At 29.2% G+C, this 26,247-nt stretch overlaps 2 protein-coding genes across 6 annotated transcripts; both read left to right on the top strand.

The window, feature by feature from the left end:
- Positions 1-8,780: 8,780 nt before the first annotated feature.
- On the top strand, positions 8,781-15,278 carry LOC145186329 (uncharacterized). Its single transcript, XM_090094545.1, has 2 exons — positions 8,781-10,583; positions 13,941-15,278. Exons 1-2 carry the CDS (start codon positions 9,588-9,590, stop codon positions 15,255-15,257), a joined length of 2,313 nt encoding a protein of 770 aa, XP_089950671.1. The 5' UTR covers positions 8,781-9,587; the 3' UTR covers positions 15,258-15,278.
- Positions 15,279-17,534: 2,256 nt separating this feature from the next.
- Positions 17,535-26,247, top strand: LOC149884686 (phosphatidylinositol phosphatase PTPRQ-like). Of its 5 annotated transcripts, none has more exons than XM_090096488.1 (9): positions 17,535-18,170; positions 19,105-19,380; positions 20,049-20,600; positions 22,074-22,244; positions 22,625-22,717; positions 23,005-23,104; positions 23,207-23,319; positions 25,799-25,837; positions 26,084-26,247. In XM_090096488.1, the coding sequence occupies exons 1-8, from the start codon at positions 18,122-18,124 to the stop codon at positions 25,819-25,821; spliced, it is 1,377 nt and encodes a 458-aa protein (XP_089952614.1). In that variant the 5' UTR covers positions 17,535-18,121; the 3' UTR covers positions 25,822-25,837; positions 26,084-26,247. The 5 variants fall into 5 exon arrangements, 3 of the variants coding, with proteins under 3 accessions (XP_089952614.1, XP_089952613.1, XP_089952612.1); XM_090096487.1 differs by having other exon boundaries at positions 25,917-26,247; XR_016455155.1 differs by having other exon boundaries at positions 17,821-18,170; positions 20,049-20,608; positions 25,917-26,247.

Raw genomic sequence — 26,247 nt, 5'->3', positions numbered from 1 at the left:
AAAATAAGTGCACTTTAACAAACTCTCCGAAATTGAGTTTCAAAACTTTTCTAGAAAAAACTATATTTTCAAAATAGAGCACAATGGTTCCATGTTTAGTGAACTACTCCACCTACCATATTGCTGCAGTCTTCTGGTTTATGAATATTAATGAATTTTCTATTTGGGCTCCATTACCAATAAAACATAACAATAACTTTGTGTATTCCTTTGTGTATACCTGTACTATAAAAAATTTTGCAACAGCAACTTTCATCAGGTAATTTTATTTGTTTTACAAACATTAATTACATTCATTATAACGTGGAATACCATTTATAATATATGACAATATTTACTCTATTTTGCATAAATCAACAAATTAATCTACATTATATCACAGTATAATTTTACAACTTTATCTTTTGGGAGTAATGAGGGCCGATTTTGTCATTATTGGCTGACTTAACTAAAAATGTAATATCTTTTACGGACGACAATCAATGATTTTCAAACCTTTACCATATACATTATTCCCACCAAAGGGTTTTGCTGGGACAAGAAGTTAATATTAGTACTTCAATGCGGCAGTCTTTTTTTTATATATATATATTCAGTACTGTGAATAAGTTTTAGCCCACTTATTAAAAGTCATGTTCTTTTTAACATATTTTAAATAATAGCTTCTGAATAATTTTTAATATAAAATAATGTCTAACTTCAAACAATGCTAAACACTATTTCAACAAACAAAATTAATATTTATCAAAGTTTTAAATAGATTTTTGTATTTAGATAACTAATGCGTTTATTTTTATTTTATGCTGATCTGAACCCAATTCGAATCAGCTTGTTTATTTTTAGTTTCCTCTTATATTTTTTGTTTATTTATTGCTGTGAAGGCTTCATATTAGATGATAGTACAGTTTACAAAGATATTTCATAGATACTGTGTGTTTAATGTTATTTTTTGTTTTTCTAAGAGCAAAACTTATTCTAATTTAAGTGTTTTTACAAAACATGACATAAAGTATTTTAAAAATGTGTCTCTGTAAAAAATTGGAAAAAACCCTCCAGTGAACTAGCCCAAGACAGTCAGGCTGCAACTGGGACAAATGTTTCCTCATCTTGCATTCGACGACATTTTCTAAAAGTTTGGTTAAGAGGGGGTGTTGCAGTTCGAAAGCCTTTATTACGTCGTGGCAATAAAGAAAAAAGACTTAAATATGCAAAACAGCATAATAGTTGGACGCAAGAAATGCTAAACCATGTACTATACTTAGATGAATCAAAATTTGAATTGTTCGGTAGCAGAAGACGACAGTATATAAGAAGAAGGGTTGGAGAGGCTTATCGCCCTGATTGTCTACATCCAACAATCAAGCATGGGGGAGGTTCTGTTTTAGCTTGGGGTTGTATTTTATCATCTGGAGTAAGTGATTTAATCAGAATTGATGGCAAACTGACAGGATATATAGAAATTTTAATACATCATGCAATACCATCTGGAATGAGACTAATTGGTAATAATTACATTCTGCAGCAAAACAATGATCCCAAACATTGTTCCCGAGTGGCCAAAAAATATTTACAGGACATGTGTGAGGAGGGAGTTCTCAAAGTAATGAACTGGCCTCCTCAAAGCCCAGATTTGAACATTATTAAACATGTTTGGGATTATTTGGATAAATAAAAGGCTGAATATAGCCCCAGAAATATCGAAGAATGTTTCCGAACATTTAAAAGAGAGTGGGGCCAATATTCCACAAAATTTCATTACAAATTTATATAAATAAATTCCCAGGAGATTCGCTTCTGTGATCAATGCAAAAGCGGACATACGAAGTATTAATTGTTTTTTCTTTTTCTATCATATTTTATTAAATTATTTCTAGATATTTTTGTTTGTTATATATGTCTGTAAACCTGATTTTTTTTTTTACTTCATAAGCCCTTCATATTTTTACGATAAAATCAAAAATAGTTATAAAATTATGGTGGGCTAAAACTTTTTCACAGCACTGTATATATATATATATATATATATATATATATATATATATATATATATATATATATATATATATATATATATATATATATATATATATATATATATATATATAAGTGTGATAACAAAAAAACTTTTTATATGAAACCACTTGCAATGGAGGAAAGTTTATGAGTAATTAAAGAATATAAATTGCATTTTTGATTTTTTTTAAAAAAGTTCCCCCCCCTCTTCGGAAGAAAAAAGTGACTAAATAATTTTTTTTTAAAAAAACGACATGTGTTTTTTGCTTTATTCAAAAGAGTATTAGTAATAACTAAGCGACTTTTATTAACAAATAAGATACAGAACAGCTAGCAATTTGTCCAAAATGTACAAAAAATGTTTAAAAAATAGTTTTTGCTATGAACTTCAGGTTCAAAAATTCAATTTTTCTTGATTTCGCATGAAGTTCCTCCATCAGTTTTACAGCACGTTCAGCAATTTGGTTAGATCTGGGAATGTCAATTAATGACTCTTCGTCTGACCAATGCGTCTCCAAACACTTAACTGCTTTCTTGCATTTTATCTTCATGAGTGAGGTAAACAGTTCATTGAAGAACGCTTCATTGTAGTGTTGCGAATGGAACCAAGCATTTGCCCATTCGTAGCAGATGAAGTCGCATGCTGGAGTGAGGATATTGCGCCACTCTGGTATCAGAAGTAATGCTATAACAGCATATATCGCACGTAAGTTCCACCTTGCCTGGTGTAAATTTGGGAGTTTCTTCCAGCTGATTATAGGCCAACGTGAAGTTGTTTTGTAATGACGATATGCCTGACATAGTTCAAATAAGAACTTAAAATCATCTCGCCATCCAGGGTTCTCGCCTGTGTTAACATCATCTGTAGCAACGAGGTGGTAATCAGCCTGAAGAGAGACATAGTTTTCTGTTAATTTGTTAATGAAGGAATAGTTGAGTTCTGGTTTGCTTGTTGGCTCTTGAATAAGAAAATCCATGACATGCTTCAGAAGGAGGTCGAGCACATGGTGCTGACAGCCAATATATTGTGGCTTCTGAAACCCCTTGCTCAAGACATCATCCTGTATGAGCTTTACAATCCCGTGCAAACGACCAGTATTTACTGCGGTCGTGTCGCAGATTATCATGCGAATATTTTCCCAAGCATCGTATTCATCAATTAGCTGATAAAGTTCCTTGTGAATGGCCGCGGCAGAACTCTCACATTTAAGAATACCGAGTTTAATTTCGGTTGTCAAATTTTTCAGCTGAACAACTTCAAAGCAATGATCCCTATTGTCTCCAGCTTGATACTCTTCCCCTTGCATTCTTTTACCATCAAGCTGGAGACAATAGGGATCATTGCTTTGAAGTTTTTGAACAATTTTGGTTTTCATTTTCTGTCCTTCAGAGATTACTCGTTTCCAGACACCCGTCTGACTTGGAACCGGCACATCATGACCATGTTCAGCAATGGTTGCAAGAACGTCATGTGCTTTATGTGTAGAAATGTTGTTTTTCAGTACTAGTAAACCCGCTGTTGTAGTGCTTGATCTTTGGTATTTTGGTTTGCATTCAGGAGAAGATGACGTGGAAGAAGAGGTTGGCGACTCGGGTGAAGAATCAGAGGTTTAAGAATCCGAAGGTTCTGAGTCACTTTCATGTGTTTGTGTGAGTTGGGATTGAGAAGAGCTGGCATGAGGTTGAGTTGTTGATAGTCGGATTCGTTTTCTTGGGTGGATTGATTCCAAAGGGGCTTGTTTGATCGTTGAATAACCAATCTTTCCTCCACTCTTAACTTGCCTCTGGTAGAGCTCTCTATCCTCCGTGCTTTTCCATTCTCCATTAACGTTAGTGACATCAAATAACTGAGAAATTGTTGCAGTGAATTTATCAGACGGTTTCTTTTTGTTTTTGTCATATAAATCAATCAGACTATTGAGCTTCTTTCTGATGAGTGCGCTGGATAATAGTGGAAAGTCTAGAATTTCCCTCCAGAGCAATTCTATATCCGTAATCATAATTTTGATTCGATTCAGTCGCCGTTTTTTGCTATTGAACAGAAAAGTGAAGTTTCCAAGAATTTGACGGTTTGTCGGCATCCGTGTGAGATTGGTTAGCTTTTCAACAGATGGAATACTTGGATCTCTTTTCTGTTTAGAAAAAGAGTGTAGATTCTTCATCCAAATATACTTGTTTGATTTTACACTGTTGCTGGAATTTCTATAAGACATTTTATTGACAATCTTGCACTGAAAACAAAGATATTCAAACGAGTTCACACTTCACACGGTATAGCAAAATACCGTGTGAAGTGTGTAAGTGAATATATTCAAAACAAAGATAATAAACAACATCTATTAACAAACTACTAAACTAACAACCATCTGTAAATGTCTAGTTTATAAACAAATGGAAACAGCTGACTGGAGTGTGCTTAAAAGCAGTACAGAACGTCATATAAAAAGTCAGTGTGAAATTGAAACCGATAGTCAAACTGTGCGATGTGCGCACAAAAAAAAATAAAAAGTTGGGGGAACTTTTTTCAATTTTTTTAAAAACTGATGTTGCTACTGTCATCTACCTACAAATGTTCCTCTAAGGTAAAGGGTTTCAGTTTCGTAACGAAAAATAATGATAATAGTAATCCAAAATAATAGTAGTCCAAAAGTAATCGGACTAACACTATTTTGGTTATATTTTTTCATCGAGTTAACATTTTTAAATAAAATTTCGCGTAAGCGTGTCAAGTTATACTACAATTATAAAAAACAAAACAAAAATCCTATTTTGGGAGTAATTACTCAAAACTTTAATAAAAGAGTGGAAATGATTGGCTCAAAAGTAATTGGACAAACTAAATATGTCATTTAAAAAAAAAAATTTCTTAACAAAGGATAAGTTCTCAGTATTTTTTATTAAAATTTCTGTTAAATGATATATATAATGTTACATAGTGTTATATTCTGTTACATGATGTGTATAACATGTGCATAGTCTTAGTACTTCGTTGGAAAACCTTTTGCCGCAACGACAGTATTACATCTAACACTGTTCCATAAAATTTGAGACTGGCTTTTAAATTAATTAAAATACGTCCGTTTGATTTATTAATAAATATGAAAAAATTCTTATTTCTGAGTATAATTTTTTGGTTTAGCATCTAAAAATATGTGGAAAATTTGAAATCATGAAATAATATACTTATGGTAACTACGTATATATCGATGTTTACTTATTACTAAGGACGTTGTTAGGGGAAGATGATAAGAAAAAATATTACTAAGTTTTAAATTTCAAACGAGTAACACCTGTTCCATAAAATTTGAGACTGGCTTTAAACTTGAATAAAAACTTAAACTTAAATAAACACGATAAAAAACTTTTTTTTTTTTGGTATGTTCTTAAAATTAAATATGCAGAATAGGAAAATAAAAATAAATTTATCACAAGACTCGATATCTTCGAATTTGATCAAGTCTGGAATTGGTACCTTGTCCCAGCTTTTGTACAAGTCTACTGGCACAATAACGAATCCGACGCTCAAGGTTTGATATATTATTTGTAGACTACCCATTCTTGTACACATCCCGCTTAAGCATTGCCCAAAACTCCTCTATAGCACGAGCTTCTGGTAAGTTTGCTGGATTGTTTTTTTTTAAATAAATGGTATCTTCTGGGTTTTTAACCATTTTGTTACCGAATTAGCATAGTGAGATGTTGCTAAATCGGACCAAAAGATATACTTGGTGTCTCGATAATATTTATTAAAAAAAGGTTGCAAGCGCTTTTGTAAACACTCTTTTAAATAGATCTCTTGGTTTACCCCTTGACCAGAAGGAATAATGCAGATAGATGAGATCCCTCGAGGGGAGATTGCCATCCATACAAGAAATTTTTTTCAAATTTTGCAACATCATAATACTTATCAATGTCTGGTGTCAATTTTTGATCATTTGAATAGTATGTATTATTACCAGTCAGTGTGCTATTCGACAAAGTAAAGTATGACTCATCGTCAATAATAAATTCATGGTTGCGATATTTTGAATAAAGTCGACCACATTTTCGGCGACCCCAAAACCTCTGTTCAGGATTTCTGCTTGGTCTTTTTTTCTTTTATAAAAAAGAATAGGCTTTTTAAATCATTTTAAGATTCATCCAATTGGTACTTTTGCTACAACAAAGTCTTCTCGAAGCCTTTGAAAGTGACACACCTCTTCGATTGTGAAACATTTTCCTTAATTTGATGCGGTTGTTTTGTGTATTAAGAGCAGGCCTTCTTCAGCTTTGCGACCCAATGGTTTATTTTGATCGTAACTGTTCATATATCTATAAATTGTAGCTTTTGAGTAGTCCTCCATCTTGAAATGGTTCAAAACAACGTGTTTTCCATCTTCATGTTTTTTTTATAAAAATTATACTCACAACTTTTTAGGGCTTGTTGATTTGGCATTTTAAATTGTTTTCTAAACAAAAAAAATTCAGAGAATTTATATGCTAATCGAGAGAGGAAAGATAGAGCTTTCATTTGATACCAAATGCTAATTATTTTATCAAGCTTACTAATTAAATATCGCTAATTCAAGTTAGTCTCAAATGTTACTTGGCATTGAATTCAAATTAATTAAAACATCAATTGCTATTTCCTCCCAAATGCGCTTAATCAACTCAAACAAGTTATAGTGATAAGATCGTTTCCGAACACTAATTTTTCTCTCAATATGTTCCCAAAGATGCTGACGGCCATTCCAAGATGGAATGTCCAACCACGCAACATTTTGTCTTTCGCATGTGGCAGCATTATATCTTTGATTATTCTTTTATACATGTTTTGGTCCATAATGCCTTGAACTCGATAGATTGGACCTACTCCATCACGGCTAAAACATGACCAATGGATTACTGAACCACCACCATGCTTTAATGTAGTAACTAGGTATTTAACATCATTTCGAAGACCAATTGGACGTCGAACATATTTAATACAGAACCAAACTTATTAAACTTTGACTCATCACTCCATAGAATTTTCGACCATTGGTTTGCTGTCCAATTTAGATGTTCTTTAGCGAATTTTAACCGTGCACTACAATTTTTTACAGAAACAAAAGGTTTTTTAACAGGACGACGGCCAAAAAGGTTGTTTTGTCTTAAGCGACGCTTTGCTGTTGCATAAGAGCAAAAAATTTGATACGACTGTGTAAATTCTCTATGAATTTCTTTAGCACTCTTGCGCGGATCTGCCTTTACAACATTATCTTGGCGAAAAGTTGTTGATTTCGGGCGTCCTGACTTTGTTGAAACTTGGAAGTGACACCGTTGGTGAAAAACTTTTAATGTATGACCAACTGTTGACCGCGGAATGTTCATATCTATTGAAATTTGTCGCACAGTCTTACCGTTATTAGATTCTTGTACAATCAACTTTTTCACTGCCTCGCTGAAATATTTATTATTTCCCATTGCAAATTATTGATCATCGAATGTTTTTACAAAAATCTGCCTTCAGAAAAAGAAGTTAAAATATTCTAAGTTATATCTACATTGTTAGAACTTAGTTTGTCCAATTACTTTTGAGCCAATCATTTCCATTCTTTTAGCAAAATTTTGAGTAATTACTCCCAAATTAGGATTTTTGTTTTGTTTTTCATAATTGTAGTATAATTTGACACGCTTACGCGAAATTTCATTTAAAAATATTAATTTAATGAGAAAATATAACAAAAAAGGTGTTTGTCCAATTACTTTTGGACGCTACTGTATATACTGTATAACCGTTAATAACTGACTCATAAGCTGATATTAACTTTATAATACATTTTATGAAAATAGTTGTTTATTGAAGTTTGTTTAAAAGCATCGATGTAGAACTAACATTATTGGTTAGAAAAGTTCAACTAAAATGTGTCTTGTATACTTTTGTTAACATTAGAAGCACCAAATTTTATATGCCTATAAACCCTAAAGTAGATTGATCGATCCAGCTTTATCGCAACTTAACCTACATCTCTTAATGTGTTATGTAGTTTATTCCTTTTTCAGTAAATAATACCAATGTAATTGTAATATATCAATTTCTCAACGTTAATATTTTGCCTTAGGGCACCAGTCAAAGTAGTGTTTGGATCAATTGATCCATCTTGGGGCTTTTGGTGTTAAATAGGTTATGAAAGCAAATTTAAGATGTCTTTTCTTCATTGGTAAAGTGATTGGCTTCTTTTTGCTCTTGTTCACTTGGTAAAGTTGTTCCACCAATGAAAATGTTTTAAAGCTTTTTTTTTGCTTCCATGGAGCAAAAAACATTTTTCTTTGGTTTTAAAAAAAGAATGACATCAGTGTGTTTAGCTTCTATTTCAAGTTAGATTTATTTTGTTGTTTAGCGGTTTACCAAGTTCTGTTAAGTGTTTGAAAGAAAGATGATGGTTAGGCTAATGTAAAGGTTGTTGATAATTACTTTACGGAAACTTTAACTTATTTTTTATATGAAAACTGTAAATATGATTTTTGTTTTAGAATTTTGTTAGCATAATTTCATGAAGAAATATTTCTTAGGTTAGCGATAAAAATTAAAAAAAAAAAAGGTAGATGTAATTAGGAGCTGTTTATCGCATATTTTCTAGTTAAAAAATGGATTTTTAGCATATTTTACTTAATAGATAGTAGTCTGAATAAATGATACAAAAAAAAGAAAAATTTCTGAATAAGCTTATTAATTAGAATATGTTGTTATGTTCTCCTACTTTTTCAAAATTGGGAAATTGAGTTTTTAATTTTTCGCTTGTGGGCGTTTTTTAAGAAAATTTCGAATAAAAAAAAATTCGAAAATCACTTGAACTTTTTGAATATAGCACACATTTTAACGGTAAAAATGTCCAAAATTTTGTCAACTCAATTTTTTATAATTTTGGAGACAGAACAATATAATTCTAACTTCGCGATATGCGTATGGTTTTCACTGATGCAAGCTAATCCACGTATTTTGCTGATGTGAGCATTTAATAAAGATGTGTCAATGATGTGAACTAAGGAAAAGATATTTTTGATAAGAACAAATGCATTATCAATACCGCGAGTATAGATGATATTTTAATTCCTAACATTTGTTTGATCATAAATTCTTATTGCTAAAAAAGCTTGATTGTTAATTTTATAGCCACGTATATAATAGAAGATTAGGCATCGAAATATAATTTGCTTTATTGTGGTCATAAAAAGTTTGTGTCAAAATTCATTTTGCTTTTTTAATCAAATGTTCAGAAATTTTTTTTCATGCAAATATTTTATGACGTACTTGCATTTTTGCTTTTTTTTTTACTACTAATTTTGGAATTTATACAATTGTTGCTTAAATAATTAATCGCGAATAAATAAACTCTATTATAAATAAATTTTTATTCACTCTACATAAATTCTAGTTTATAATAAGTAAATTCTATTTTTATTAATAGCACAGTAATAAAAATAATAAGATTTTTTTTGAATGATTTTTATCGTGTTGTGTTTTCTTATTATTTATTAACTATCTTTTGTTAAAAAAATTTAACGAAAAATTTCAGAAAAGTTTCGCACATATTTTTTCTTTTAGCAAAGTAATGGAAGCTGATAATACAACAATTGTTTCCTCATTGAGTATAGAAGCTTCAAATGTTTTTGCTAGCTTTTTCTTTGTAATCTCCATTTTTGGAATAATCTTTAACACTAGTTTGGTCGTCATAATATGCATAGACAAAAATCTTCACTCAATAACCAATGTTTTCATTGTTAATCTTGCATTATCTGATTTAATGACAGCTGTTGCAGTTGTTCCTTTTGATGCGGATTTCTTAACAAGAGGCAATTTCCCATATGGAAAAATTGTTTGTGGCATTAAAGAGACCATGTTTATGCTGTCGCTCCCCTCATCTGTTGTAAACTTGCTGCTGTTAACATTTGAAAGATTCATGTCTTCCATATTTCCTTTTAAAAAGGTTCGTTATTTCAAAAAAACCAGAGTTGCAATTTTGATAACTTTAAGCTGGGTCTACACTGTAAACTCTGCTTTATTTCCTATGTACTACTACGGGGTTTCTGCAGTTGTAGTTAACAGCGGAGTGTGCTATTTAGATTTTCCCATGCCATACGCTTTTTATCAAATATTTATTAACTTTGTCATGCCCATTATTATAATGGTGGGTATAAACATCTCCTTATTTTTAAGCGCTTATAAACATAAAAAACAGATTCGAAGAAACGCAATCTGCTCAATGCTGGAGTGCTCCAAAAACAATATGAAAACAGCGAAATCAATTTTGCTGCTCGTTGCAAATTTTTTAGTTTGTTGGCTAACATTTATTGTGTTAGCAGCCTCGAATATGCTTTGCGGTGGTTGTCATCCTAGAGCATTAACCTGGTTTGGAAATGTGGTAAATTACTCCAATATAGTGTTTAACCCATTGCTGTACGGTTTGTTAAACAAAAGCATACGCAAAGCTCTTGTACAAAGATTTCAAAAAGTCTTTTTTTGCACAAATAAAAAGTGCAAAATGAGATCAAAGCCTAAAGAACTGCGATTCTATCCTCCATCGCAAAGTGAGAGATTTGAAAGTTTATAAGAAGGCCGGAAAAAAATACAGATATGTTTTCATGAACAGGAAGAATGATATAAATTGATATTAATGGATCTAAAAAAATTTAGCTATGCAAGTAAAACGTCCATCTTCTTACTGTCAAACCCCTTCCCCCACCCCCCACCGCCACCCTCTACCATCATTACAAATTTGATTATATTAACTATTTTTATTATTTCCGTTAACCCCCACTCGATATATATTCTTATTCCCCTTTATATTTTCTTCACAACCCTTACCCATTTTATTTTTCTCGTTTTCTCAAATTTAGATGTTCCTATCGTTTTTGTTACTATTTTATTTTTAATTATTGTATTTGAAGTAATCAATATCTTGATTTTGAATTTTGAAAATATAATCTCAAATATGTTTGAATTGTCGCCTTTTTCTAAAAAACATTTTATTTCTTCTGTAACACCTTTGTCTTTGAAAACTGCGGTTGTTACCAAAGAAAAAAAAAGTCGCTTTTAAAGGCGGAAAAAATTATTTTTATCAAACTTAAACATGGGAAACCAAAAGACTTACATCATGCAGTGGCGTTGTGTGTCTTTTGAAAATTAAAAAAACTAAAAATCTGAATATTAAATTAAATATTTACAAATTTTACTTTATCTTTTTATTATTTTGTAAATTATACTTTATCTTTTTATTATTTTGTAAATTTATTTACTCAACAAAAATTTATGCAGATGAAAAATTTTAAATTTGTTGAAGAGACTGTAAAACAATGAAATGAACTGTAAAACATCTTTAAGAGAAAATAAGCAAGACTTTTAATATTGGTAGTTCTAACACAATAAAGCCGTCAGTCCAATAAACCGTCAGTCCTACAAACCGTTAGTCCAATAACAAGTTATTTCCAACAGATTATTGCACATGTGTATAAATCGCAATTCAGTCATTCATTTTATAAAAAAAAAAAAAAAAAATTAAAAAATATACCCGATCACTATTTGTAAATTTTAATGTTTTTTTTAATTTTTCATTTATTTTTTTTTTTAGTTAAATTTTTTGTAATCAATTCATAATATTTAAAGAGTTTTATTCGTGATATTTAATCTCAATTCATAATCGGCCGTGACCATGACTAAGTTAATAATTGTTTACTATTTCATCTCTCTATTTTCTTATCGCGTTAAATTATCCTCTACTATATTACAGACTGTCGCATTAACGAGCTTAAATTTTTTTTTTTTTGAAACTTGAACTTTTTTCTTGTTTGCTTTTTAGAACAACCGTTCCCTTAGAGAACTTAAAACTAATTTTTATCCTTTTCTTTCAGTTATAATCCTTTTGTTTCGGTTATAATCTTTTTGCTTCGGTTATATTTTTTTTGCTTCGGTTATAATTTTTCCCTTAGAGAACTTAAAACTAATTTTTGTTCTTTTTGTTTCGGTTTTGTGTGGTATGTTTTGATAAAATGATGAATTTTTTTTTTTAAATAGATTTGCATCCTCGTTGTTAATGTAAAATTCATATATTTTATTTAAGTTTAAATAAAAAAAATTTGGGATTGTTTTTTTTTTTTTTTTTTTTTGAAAGAAATCACAACTGTAGTAATCTCGACCTTCTTCAGTCGACGCTTGCGGTGCAATATATATATTTTTTATGTATTTGCTCCACGGTTGACACACTTTTATGACTATAAAATTCTTGCTTCCACAGCGTTGTAAATAAAATAGAAATTTTTTTTACAACGCTGGGTAAAGAAGAGTTTTATAGTGATAAAAGTGTGTCAAACGTGGCCATAAAAACGAACACGTTAGCTCTTCATCGCTGATGATTTAGTTTTGCAAAGTGCAGTCTTTTCTTGTGATAAGTAGATAATTTGTTTTGTTAACTCCTATCATATTTTTGAATCTATTTTACACTAGGGAGGCAAACAACCTGCCGGCATAAACAATTTGCAAAAATTTACGTTTTAAAATAGTTCTTCGAGCTTCCACGGTTCAATACCCTTTCTTATTTGATGATATGAAACGCATGATGTTAAAACAACTTAAAAAAAAGTTAAGAAAGATATAATTTCATTTTCTCAAAATATTTTGAGAAAATAAAATTATATTACTTTTAATTCAATACAAAAAACATCAAACAATGGAAAGTTTTTAATCCTAACAATAAACCGATCGTTTTTTATTTTATCTTTACACTTCGGTAAATGAACCATCTGACACAACGCAATCATATTCAATTTCTTTAACGTCATCTCATCTTAAAAGCATCTGAGCTAAAATTAAACAAAGTTTATTGCTTCACCAAATTAAAAATACTGGGTAACGAGTTAAACATTTGGTGCCACCTGAAAAAACTTTGTGATACCAAACAAAAAACTTTATTCATAAAATCAGATCAAAATTTTATTCAATGGGTCAAGAAGGATTAGTGGAAAATAGAGAACAAAAATCAGCAAAGTCTTGCAGGGGAAGGGGGGGGGGGGGGTCAGTTACTTTCTTATTCTAAATAAACAAGCATCAATCATATATACATATACAGATTAATCACTTAATAGTAATTGTAACAAGAATTCAAAATTTTCTTCTTTGGTAAAGTAAATAGAATAATGCATTGTCATTCATTTTATGTTTAAGTAAAATCTTTTTTTTTTTTTTTTCTTACATTGCATAAGTAGGTAAATGGTAAGTTCTGTTGCTTTCTAGTAAGTTCTGTTGCTTTCTAGAAAGTTCTGCTGCTTTCTAGTAAGTTCTGTTGCTTTCTAGAAAGTTCTGCTGCTTTCTAGTAAGTTCTGTTGCTTTCTAGAAAGTTCTGCTGCTTTCTAGTAAGTTCTGTTGCTTTCTAGAAATCTTTTTTTCTTACATTACATAAATGGTAAGTTCTGTTGCTTTCTAGAAATCTTTTTAAAAAAGCAGAACGTGAGTTCTTTCACAAAGTCGTAAGTCAAAAACAAAGAAAAAAAACTTTACACGCGCCATGTTCTCCCTATGTGACTTTGGGAGGCGGCAAAAAATCTTTATGAGGTTGAAAAGATTGTTGTTGAATAAATTGATTAATTAAAGCCAAATGGAAAATAACAAATAAAAGTTACTTTATAGATTGTTCTGAGAAAATGTACTTAAGTTTCGAATAGTTGTTATCAATTTAGATAATTGTTTTGTTTTAAAAACTGCAATTAAAAAAATTGAGTTTTTTTTTGCGATAAAAATTTCAATACAAGAAAAACAGCATTTCACAATCATCCCCACATCTAAACCATCAAAGTTATCGCGTTCGCACTTAGACTCCGTTTCATCAAAAGGTATGGAATCAGTTTTTGGTTCTTAATTTTAGAGAATAAAGAAAACTTTTGAATTTTAATTTGTCAAACTCTTTTTTTTTAAGAAAATGTCAATCTGTCTTTGTTTATCGATGATGTTCGCCACAACTTTTATTGATTCCATCAATGCTTCAAAGGAACCGATAAAGACAAGCGCTAATAATTCGTATACCATTAAAAATCAATGCAACATTTATTTTATTGCTAAGAAATTATTATCTAGCAGTAATGCGACATTTTTGAAAAATTTTTTGAGAAGAGAAAAGCTTGGTCTAGCAAACAGTAATCTTTCAGCATCGAACATCTTCTATTCAGATCTTAATCACTTTTTAAATCAAACATCTACAATCGGCAGCAACACGACTTTATTAAGCGGTTTTTTCAATAACGAGTGTCTTGCTCAGTTGATGTTTTATTATCCCAAATATTATGCATTTGAGACGATGCAAGTTTTATCAATAGCTCTCGCAAATATTATCTCGTCATCACTCGCGTTGATTGGTAATGGTCTAGTCATTTTTTGCGCTGTAATTGATCGAAAGAAACTTACAAGTTTTCGACACTTAATTGCAGGGTTGGCCGTTTCAGACTTTACATTTGCAACCATTCAACTCATGTTGTTTGTACCAATGGCAAGGGGATTGTATGGTGTATACAATCCTATCACAGAATTTCTTTTTACCACTTTGCATGCCAGCGCGCATATAGCAATAGGCTTCATTCTTGTTATTGCAATCGAAAGATATTATGGAATTGTACATTTTAATAATCTACGAAAAATTTTAGGCATTAAAAAATTAACAATTTTTATAATTTTAAACGTTACTTCAGGTGTCCTCTCAGTTGTTCCTGCTCACGCAGTTCGTAAATGGAGCGGTGTTTATGGGATTTACATATGGCTTTTGATCTCAATTTATTTTATTTTACCCGCAATCTCAATAACCGTCTTTTATACTAAAACAATAATGTGGTTAAGAAAAAATTATGCTAATGCTTCGATATTAAACGACCAACAGCATCAAGTTAGGTTAAAGGAAAATAAAAGAATTTTTTTTTCATTGTCGTCAAAAATTGCAATTTTTGCAATTTTGTTGCTTCCAAAGAATATTGCAGAAAATATCCCTAATAAAACCTACTGCAACAGCATCAGAGGAGTTCAAATGAATACTGCTGTCGCTATCTCAAGATTTGCTGGTGAAGTATTGTTTGGGTTACATTGCGCTGTAAATCCGATCATTTATTCGCTCGTAGATCGAAAGTACATGCGACGTGTAAAAGTGTTCGTTCATCACCTTAAAGGACTTTGTTTCGCTAGAAACCATGACAAGTTTGAAAACAAGTTCGACGCAACGTACGTGCGCTCAAAGGATACCTACATTTAAAGTGGGCCTTTTAATCTTAAGTTACACAACAAATTTTTTTTATTGAAAAGATCTAAAAATTAAAGCAATATGAAATTATTAAAAAAATTGACTAACAATTTTTGTAACGCTTTTAACAATTGTTCCGTATATCTTTTTTGCTTTTACCTAATGTTTATTTTTTTAATCTAATTTATTTTTTTAATAGTTTATTTAAAAGGGTATTTTCTAAATTCATCCAAATTTAACTTTAGTTTCACTTTACACTCTCGCATTATAGTCGTATATTCTCAAATTATAGTCCACTGATCTCTATAATAACGGGATAGCGCAACTCCGAGCAAAACTTCTCATTTTTTGACGCCAAAATCGCCATATTGGAAAGCCCAAAAAATTTTAATCCCGTAAGCTTTAAGTTCTGTTTTTTGGCTTATCGCTTTTATCGGTTTATCGTACATATCAGATTTCAGCGTTCTGGAGCTTTCCAATATGGCGATTTTGGCGTCAATTTTGATATAAGAGATGCGCTATCCAGTTATTATAGAGATCAGTGTTATAGTCGCATATTCTCGCATTGCATTATAGTTGCTTATATATATAAATTATTGCTGGCATCAGCTTTTTCTTTATGGACTAGAAGATGAAACAACAATATGCTTTAATATAAGGGAGAAAGGACTTTTACATTTTAGTTTTTTTTTAAAGAATTTCAGAAGTATTGTTAAAGCTTTTAAATGTCGCTGCACAATCATTGTGATGAGAGAAACATTCGGTTGATTCAAGATTTTGTAAATACTCCAATAATGGGGGATTAGCGAAAAATTCCTCTTCAAATGGTTGAAGAATATAGAAAAAGGTAAGAGAAAAGTAGAAAAAGAAAAAAAAAAGAAAAGTAACAACCAGAAACCTAAGAGTAAATTTCTAAAACTTACAATAAAAAATGAAAATCGCACCTGAAAAAATCTGAGTTTATATGAAATATACACCATGAACCTATAAGAGATGGACGTGCAACGATTTGTTTTATTTGCGAACCATGCTCGTTGCGTATTGTTTCAAATCTTTTGTTTTAAACAATAGAAATTAAATTATATTAAAGTCTGTCGGATTAATCGAAAATTTTTGATCTCGTCTAACCAGTCACATCAACTTCCTTTTAGTTATTCAAGATAACAGCAATAGAATCAGGTTTTAAGCTTAATTTTATATAGCTAGATATTCTTAATATTTTAAGAAATAACGCTGACGATAATATAGAAATTGAGATCATTTACTTAACTACTTCAGTACATGTATAGCTAGAGATATAATAAATAATACAAAATATCAATTTTGTAGCTAACTAGAGCATATTGGTTTCATGTCCAGGGAACTACTCCATCTACTATATTGCTGTAGACTTCTAGTTTATGAATATTATAGAATTTTCTATTTTTATGTTTAACAACAGGAATATATACAGATAAGGATAAATAACTTATACATATAATGAATGTTAATACAATTAAAAAAAAAATTATTTGTCACAGTTATAAAGAATTTAGCAAATATATTATGGAGCATATCTTGGAAAAATGATGAAAATCTGTTCGTGCCGACAACTAATTTCCTTTACCTTGGTGTAATTTGTTTAGTAATTTGTCAACACGTGAAGTAGTTACTTTATCCTGAACAGTCTTATTAAACAAATGTCATAAAAGTTTAAACTAATACCACGTGATCAGAGATTCTGTTTTGAAACTGTGGGCAGCCATTTTAGTAGATTTTTTTGTTGATGAGTGAAAATTTATAGTTTGTGGGAAACTCGCATGGCTCGCTGATTTCTGCGGCCTCTTTGATGTAAAACAATAGGTTGCACGTCCATCTCTTATAGGTCCATGAATACACTTTACAATTATGTAAAATGTTAGAACTATCGCAATGGTTTGAAATGATAAAAACACCTTTCACCAGAAAGAACTGACTTAGAGATCTGACTTTTAAAAAAATATCATTTCAATACTGTTAAGAATTCTGATTACTTGGACATTCTTTGAAAATCTAACAAAATTCAAAACATTTTCCTAAACAACGTACACAAGTAAATGGACTTCCATATGAACTTAAGAAAAAATCCCTTTTTAAATGTAACTTCGTTATGGATTCTTTATGGATCTTGGTAAAAATCATTTTTATCAGCCCTCTATTCCATCTCTATGAAACATTCATCATATATAAATCTTTGATTAAACTGTTGTGGAAGAAAATTGGGCGGTAATCTTGTGAAGAGACATTTTTTCTTTTCTTTGTTCCGGTTTTTATCCATTGAAGAAGGCCACCATGGCGTTTTTTTATAAGCTCCTTTTTTAAGTTCATTATTAAAAAAAAAACCTTGTTCTTGAGTGATATTGGCCTTGATTTAGCCCTTAAAATTGTTGGTCTAACGCTGACATTCGCCACAACCTCAATGGCGCTGGGCTTAACGTTGAAGTTGGCACTACGTCTCTGGTTTTGCTTAACAGATTTTTGAAATAAACAGAAACAAAAAACTTTTTAATACTAAAGAGATTTGTTGAAAGCATACGATTCAAGTAAACAGAAATTTGAAACCAGTTAAAACAAAACGGTTTTTAAATGGTTTCAAGGAAGCAAACTGCTAATATGTGTTGTCTGAAAAAAAAAGTTAAGTATGTACCAGCTAACTTTTCGTGAAAGTACAAATGAAATATTTTAACATTTAAAATGTTATATTAACTGGTTTCTTATCAGGACAGATAAAAACTTTACATATATATTGTTTCAACCAATATATCTAATTACCAACTACTTACGACTGTTGAGAAATTCACTTAAATTAGAATCTTTTGGTTGTAAACTACTTCAAATGAAACAACATTAACAAACTAATGATGCAGTTTTTCATCAATGCACTCTTTTCGTTCTTCTTTATAACCTGTAAGTACAAGAAAAACCTTTTTTTAACTACAGTTAATGCTTTCGATCATTGGTTATCATCTTTTTTATTTACATTTTGTTTAGCTATTATTATGTAATGTAATAAACCAATTTTAATTTTGTATTTTAACCAAAAAAAAAAAAATTTCCTATCGAAAAATTGCCTTATAAATATTTTACCTTATATATTACCTAATGCAAGCTTAGTTAGTCTGATTATTTATCAAAGTTCATCATTATCAAAGTTCATATTATATTGTTAAAACAAAAATTTATGCTAAAACTTTTGTAACAAAAAGGCAGCTTAAAAATTTTCTGTTTCTCATAAGTAATAACCCAGCAAACATCGAGTCTAAAAAAGACGTCTTTTAGATGTATAAAAAACGTCCTATACGTCTAAAAGACATATTTAAGACGTCTTTTTTAGACTAAATGTTTGCTGGGAAATTTAGTTTAAAGCCATGTTTAAAACTTTAGTAAATAAACAGTAGAAATAAATCCACTAACTTTAGTAATCAAGATTTTCAATCCAGTAGAATTTTTTAAATGCAGAAACAAAGTTATTAAATATTTATTCCTTCAAAAACCAAGTCTTGTAAAAATACAATAAAGAGGAACTAAAAACAACAGAAAAAAGTGAAATCTAATTAATAACAATCAAGTAAAAAGTGTGAAAAATCAATCAAAAAACTTGCAAAAAATTTATAATTATATTGTAATTAACGTTTCATTTAAATTTTAACAGAAACAAACAGAATGATTCTCAAAAAAAAAAAACAAAAAAAAAACAAACAAAAAAAAACAAAAAAAAAAAGCAAATCCAGAAATATTAATTTCATGCAGTTTTCAAGTAAACTAATTGCAAGTTAAGTATTTATTAATGCAACAGCAAAATATGATACACTGATATTTCCATAATTAATAACAATTTTAGATATTGTAGCACATGAAGCACCTATAAAAATAAAAGTTGGAAGGGTTTCATCTACACATCTTATTGTGTGTTGGGAGCGTCCGGAAAACGCATCTTTTCTTCAAAACTATACCGTTGTCTACAACAGCATTTGGGAAGTGACTGTCCGCCTTAATGAAAGCTGCCATTCGGTCGGTAGTTTGAGCATTTGTACAAGATATACGTTTTCGGTTTGTGCAAACTATCCGGAAGGCAAACGTCAGTGCGTCAATGCTTCAGAGATAAGCCTGGGCGCTGGTAAGAAGCCGCTTTTAGTTGCGTTTTAGTTTTGCTTTTCTGCTGTTGCTGGTTTGTTTCGTTCGTTTGCTTGTCTTTCAGCTTTGAGTTTTGCAAGACCATCTTTAGCAAAAAAGGCAAGTTTTGTATGTTGCAGGATACGAACTTGTGTGGCCGAGTATTGAGTGTCAGACATTGCGCTTGTTTTAAGAAGTTTTTTTCATGCTGAGAGCATTTTGTTAAACTGTGGTGTTTACTCTTTCCTTTTTTGCATGGGCCTTAACGGTCCACTTGCTAGCTGTGAGCAGTGGCTGAGTCAAACTGTGGTAAGAGGTTGCCAACAAAACGGTGTAGAGCTACTGAGGTGGACGCTTTTCTTGCTTACAGCTTTTCAGCTTAGTTGCTTGCAGTGTTGTTTGGTCTGAGCGTTTCTCTGTGCATTAAGGTATTTGTTAGTATAAAGATCCATCTGGCTGTGGCGTTCAGACATAATCGGCGCACATGACTTTCGATGTGTTGACTTTGAAGCGTTGTGGTGTTGTTTCATTATTTGGGCGCAAGTTTTGATGTGACTTGATTTTGAGTGCGAGCAAGTTGTTGGTTCAGAATTGTTGTTAGTTTAGGAAAAGGGTTTATGTTTTGTTTTGTTTTGTGACAGCCTTTTTTTTCTTCTTTTTTTTTTACTCCAGTTCTTGGTCCTGTGTCAAATCTTTCAGTTGTAAGTCGCAGTGTTTCGAGTGTTACAATTGCATGGGGCGAACCTAGTGCAAGTGATGGGAAAGTGTTGTACTGGGTCTTTTACAAAGAAAAAGATGAGCCGGACTTCGTTTTCTATTTACAGACCGACGATTCTAACGTTACGTTGGTTTATCTGAAAGAGTTCACTGAATACGAGTTTTTCGTTCAACCCTTCACTGTTGCTTGTGGCAATGGTAGTAGTTCAAGCATATCAGTTAAAACTTCGTTTGGCGAGCCTAGAGGGGGTCCGTTAAATGTTAGAATCACTGGGGTCTCATCTTCAGAGCTAAATGTTTGTTGGAAAGCTCCAGAAAGCTTCTATTCTCTTGAAAGTTATGCTGTTGTCTTTAATTATTCTTTTAATGTGACTGTCAGCCGTAATGAAAGCTGTTATTTGGCCAGAAGTTTAAATATTTATACAAACTATTCTTTTTGGGTTTGTGCAAACTATCCAGGATTCCAATCTTTTTGTACTAACGCTTTAGGTGTAACCTTGGAACATGGTATGAAGGTCTATTACTTGTTTTTTCAAGCTATCTTTAAAGAAACTTTGTTTTGATTTGAGTTTGTTAAGTATTTGAACATGTTAATTTTAAGTTTGAACTCTATCTTTAAATGTAAATTTAAATGTAATTTTCAAATATTTTTAAGTATGCTTGTTAGTATTCTAAAATCACACTTAAAGAGATTTTTGTTATTATCATTGTTATTATTATTATTATTATTATTATTATTAATATTATTATTATTATTATTATTATTATTATTATTATTATTATTATTATTATTATTATTATTATTATTATCATTGTTGTTATTCTTCTTCTTCTTCTTCTTCTTCTTCTTCTTCTTCTTCTTCTTATTATTATTATTATTATTATTATTATTATTATTATTATTATTATTATTATTGTTATTGTTATTATTATTATTATTATTATTATTATTATTATTATTATTATTATTATTATTATTGTTATTATTATTATTATTATTGTTATTATTATTATTATTATTATTATTATTATTATTATTATTATTATTGTTATTATTATTATTATTATTATTATTATTATTATTGTTATTATTATTATTATTATTATTATTATTGTTATTATTGTTATTATTATTGTTATTATTATTATTATTATTGTTATTATTATTATTATTATTATTATTATTATTATTATTATTATTATCATTATTACTATTATTATTATTATTATCATTGTTATTCTTCTTCTTCTTCTTCTTCTTCTTCTTCTTCTTATTATTATTATTATTATTATTATTATTATTATTATTATTATTATTATTATTATTATTGTTATTATTAATATTATTATTGTTATTATTTATATTATTATTATTATTATTATTATTATTATTATTATTATTATTATTATTATTATTATTATTATTGTTATTATTATTATTATTATTGTTATTATTATTATTGTTATTATTATTATTGTTATTATTATTATTATTATTATTATTATTATTATTATCATTATTACTATTATTATTATTATTATTATCATTGTTATTCTTCTTCTTCTTCTTCTTCTTCTTCTTCTTCTTCTTCTTCTTCTTCTTCTTATTATTATTATTATTATTATTATTATTATTATTATTATTATTATTATTATTGTTGTTGTTGTTATTATTATTACTATTATTATTACTGTTATTGTTATTATTATTATTATTATTATTATTATTATCACCATCATCATTATTATTATTATCATCATTATTATAATTATTACTATTATTATTTATTTGCAGTATAAGGGTTTATCTGCTTTTTAACTGGAACCTTACTCTGAAAATATTTAAAATTAATACACCCTTAATTTTGAAATATTTACCAGAAGCAGAATCAAACTACTAAAATTAGATTTGTTGTTAATTTAAGAGCAGTTTTACAAAAGTGAATTGATAACATAACCACTTGGATGTTTTTTTTTTAGTACCAAATGAACCTGAAAACTTTATTTGTCAAACTTTTTCTGAATCTTCCATCAAGTTGAAATGGACACAGCCTGTTTTTAAAAATGGTGTTCTTTTGGCTTACAAACTTTATAGAAATAATGTTACAATTTTAAATAATCTTGCATTAGAATTTGAAGATAAGTCTCTTGGTAAGGTTTTAAAAGCTGTAAATATATATATATTTTTTGTAATAAATGTGAAAATTTAAGCAATTTACTGCTGAATATTTTTTAAAACTTTTATTGATTTATTAATTATTATAATAATAATTATAATATAATTATTAATATATTAAATATAATATAATTATTAATATATTAAAATTATTAATATATTAATTAAATAAATATAATATAATTATTAATATATTAAACAATTTACTGCTGAATATTTTTTAAAACTTTTATTGATTTATTGTTTGCATTGTTTTATTATTTTTATCTTTTAAAAGTTGTTGATCTATCTTTTGTATATTTGTTTATTCAAAAAATTTAGTTTTTTTAAATTGCTTATTTTTTTAAAACTTCAGTTCCATTCACAAGTTATGTGTATGTACTATCAGCCTCAACAAAAGTTGGCTTTGGAAGAAGCAAAAATGTTACTTGTATGACCAATAAAGCAGGTTTTAACTTTTATATTATCATCAAGTTTTCTTTCAGTTTTCATTGTCTTGTTATTTGATATTATTATCAAATTTCATTTGATTTTTTGTTATTTTGTTATTTAATATCATTATCAAATTTCATTTGTTTTTTGTTATTTACATTTATATTTATCAAGTTAATAAACAAAGCTGAGGAAAATTACAAAACTGATTAAAAATTAAAAATTGACTTTAACTTAATAGTTAGTAACAAAATTTAAAGTTTCACTATGTATACAGAACATAAAAATAAATACTTTATGTAGCTTCAAAAGGTCTCATTTCTAAAAGCAATGGAGTAGTTGCTGGCAGTATTATTGGAGTACTGATTTTGTTGATTGCTGGTGCAACTATTTACTATTTAAAGTATAAATTTTTTTATTCTTTCTAAAGCAATCATAAAAATTTTTACTTTGTATCAAAATATATGAAAATGACTGGCTTAATTTTGTTAATTTTGTTCTATAGATTTTTGAAATCAGCTAAAATTGATCCAATTGCTTTACCATCAAATGATAAAGGAAATCTTAATAAAGGTTATAATCCTAGTGATTTAAACTTGGAAACCATTGTATCTACAGGTAATGAGATTTCTTTTGTGTCTCTTGACTCTGAGAATGTGATTTTTTACCAATAAAAACAGACCCACTCTCAATACCCATAGAAGAAATATTTTTTAAAAAAAAATTGAAGATTGAATTAAGACCAATTAAGTAAGATCAGCTCAAGAAATATTCTTCTAGTAAGATGCAGTAAGAAATATTCTCCTAGAAGATGCAGTTTTCACAAAAAAACTGAGATAATGAAAATTGTTTTATGTGCAATAAAAGTAAACTTTGCTTTTTTTTTAAAAAAAAAAAAAGTTTAAAAAATTTGTTGAAAACTTCAAATAGTCTCAGTTTTTGAAGATTTAAAAGTGTCTTTCAAAACATTTGTGCACATAAGAGAATAAGATTAAGTTTGGAAAATTAAAATCAGAGCTTTTGTGACTGCTTGCCCAGCAAGCACAAGACATTGAAATAACGTTGATCAACGTTGGTCAACGTTATTTCAACGTCGTGTGTTTGCTGGGTGATGAGATAATGTAAAGACATGAAAATTATTCGATTTTAATCCTATTTGTGTCAACCCTCGAAACTAAATCGAGCAGTACTAAAAAATGAATTCTTCTGCTTAATTCAGGACAATTAAAAAAAAAATTGTTTGGCATGATTTTTGAAAAAAGTTGTGCAAACTTGTTCATAGTTTTAAATGAAATCTAATGATTTAGTTGACAGTAGCTTTTTAACAAATCACTGAAAATATCTTTGGTACAAAAGGTATGGGTTTTTGAAGTATTTTTTATCAATTATTAGTAGAGTACTGTAAATTACAAATAGAGGATTTTATATGAGTATCAAAGTTAAAGACAAATCTGTAGCCCCTAATAAAAAATTAGAGGTCAAACTAAAACTTCAACGAAGTAAAACATAAACCATAAAAAGTTGATGCCTGGCAAAACCTGGTCAAAGAATTCAAAGTTTACAGAGATTTTTTAAATTCCAGAGGTTAGAATATGTATTTTGTTTAAGTTACACAACTAATTCATAATCATACTTTTTGTTATCCAAGTAGTTTGAATTACTTCCATGCAGCATTCAACAACAGAAGTCCAATTTAGCTGGTCTTTTCATAGTCAAAATGTTTACTTATGTTGGAACCATTCCCGACATAAAATTTCTCACTATTAAAGTTTGCATCATAAAATCATTTTCTTCTTTTAAAATTCATATCCGAAGTATTCTTAAAACTTTTATTATTGAACATGTCTGTTTAGCGTTTTAATTTCTACCTCTGAGTTATGGTTCTTGGAACAAGTTTTACCAATTTCATTTGATCAAAGTTTGTCTCTAGTTTCCACTTATTAATAAAAGTCATAAAATAGTTACTAAAATACTACAAACTGAACCTTTATAGAGTTAAATATATAATATGATAATAAAGCTAAATTTCTAATTGCTATTGTAAAAACAAATTTTAATCTTAATTATTTGACTGTTTCATCATTCATACAGTTGTAATGGTTGTACCTTGTGTTTCAACTGTTTCATCTTTCATAGAGTTGTAATGGTTGTACCTTTTTTCAACTGCACTTTTAATTGTTTAATAAAAATGTTCGGATTGAGTAAAAATTAAAAGAAACTGTAAACTAAGTATTGAGAATTTGTTTTGCTTATTTTGCTTACTTTGCTTGTTTATATCTAAAGTATAATTGAGTTATTATTTCGTACATATATCAACAATATTGTAGTCAGTTGTTATAGAATCTAATTATACATATTAAACCTTTTTTGAGTTTGCTTCCAACTATCTGAAAATAAAATGCATAAAAAATGATCAGTTTAAGACCTGTAAGCAAAGCAAATCAGATACCGTCAGCTGGAGTGACTTTGGCCTCTATTAGTGATTTTGTTTAGCTGCAAATTGTTTCTTTTCTCATTGTTCTTTTGTTCTCAAAAAAAACTACAAAAAAAAATCTTAAAGGAACTTAGTACAATAACAAAAGAAATAATTTGCAGACAAACAAAATCACAATTATTATCCAAAGTCACCCCAGCTGACGGTAGTGACTTTTGATTAGAAACTTTAAATCTTTATTATTTAGGCATGCGAAGGAATAACAATAATATACTATAAAGCGCCAAGGATCGCTAAAAAATTTAGTTTTCTTTCAATACGCAGAGATACTTTGGCCTTTGCTGTTTCATCTTCATCTAATAATATTATAACAATAACATTAGGTTGGAAATCATTACCAGAAGTAAAGCCTAACAGATGCAAAAAAAAAAAAAATTATTTAAGTTCTAAATATAAGTTTACTTTTTATTTTCAAATTGTTACTCAGAGAAATGAATCGACTGAAAAGTGCATATGAATGCAGTGAAAGGTTATACGAAATGAAGTTGGTAAAACTTTTTAACAGTTTTAGTTCACCTGCATTTCTTTCTTTCTTATTATTTTTTATTTTTTCATCCTCTTCTTTTTAGGCTTAACAATAATAAAAAACAAATCTTTCTTTAGAAACAACCAAAAATCCTTATTGAGAATACTCTTGACTCGGTGAGTGTTAACAAATATTAACTTCCTTTCTATTTCCTTACAGTATGTGTAAATAATGCAGTAGTGTCTCTAAATGTAGGATGGGGCAAGCAATCAGACTGCAAGCTTTGTCCAAGAATTGCTCCAAGACAGCATTAATTTCTTTATAATGTGTGGCCATTTATTGAATTTATCCATATGGATTCAAGTTTAAGCAGTGACTTGTATTCAAATTTTTAATAACACCCAAAGTTAATTGAATTCTAGCGATCTATAATGAAATCATGGGACAATCTGACGGCTGACTACACTCAGTATACCGGCGAAACGTTTATGCTCGCCTGGAAATTGCGATTGAGGCCTGAGGAACAAGTTCTACACCCTGAACAACATCGCTGGTACTAATTGTTAATAAACAATTTTTGTCCATA

This window comes from Hydra viridissima, unplaced genomic scaffold (genome assembly GCF_058129835.1).
Source record: "Hydra viridissima isolate aposymbiotic clone 2 unplaced genomic scaffold, HvirCarnegie_v1 scaffold_8, whole genome shotgun sequence".
NCBI lineage: Eukaryota > Metazoa > Cnidaria > Hydrozoa > Anthoathecata > Hydridae > Hydra > Hydra viridissima.
The sequence above is the reverse complement of the archived record's forward strand: the minus strand, read 5'-3'. Positions and strand labels throughout refer to the sequence as shown.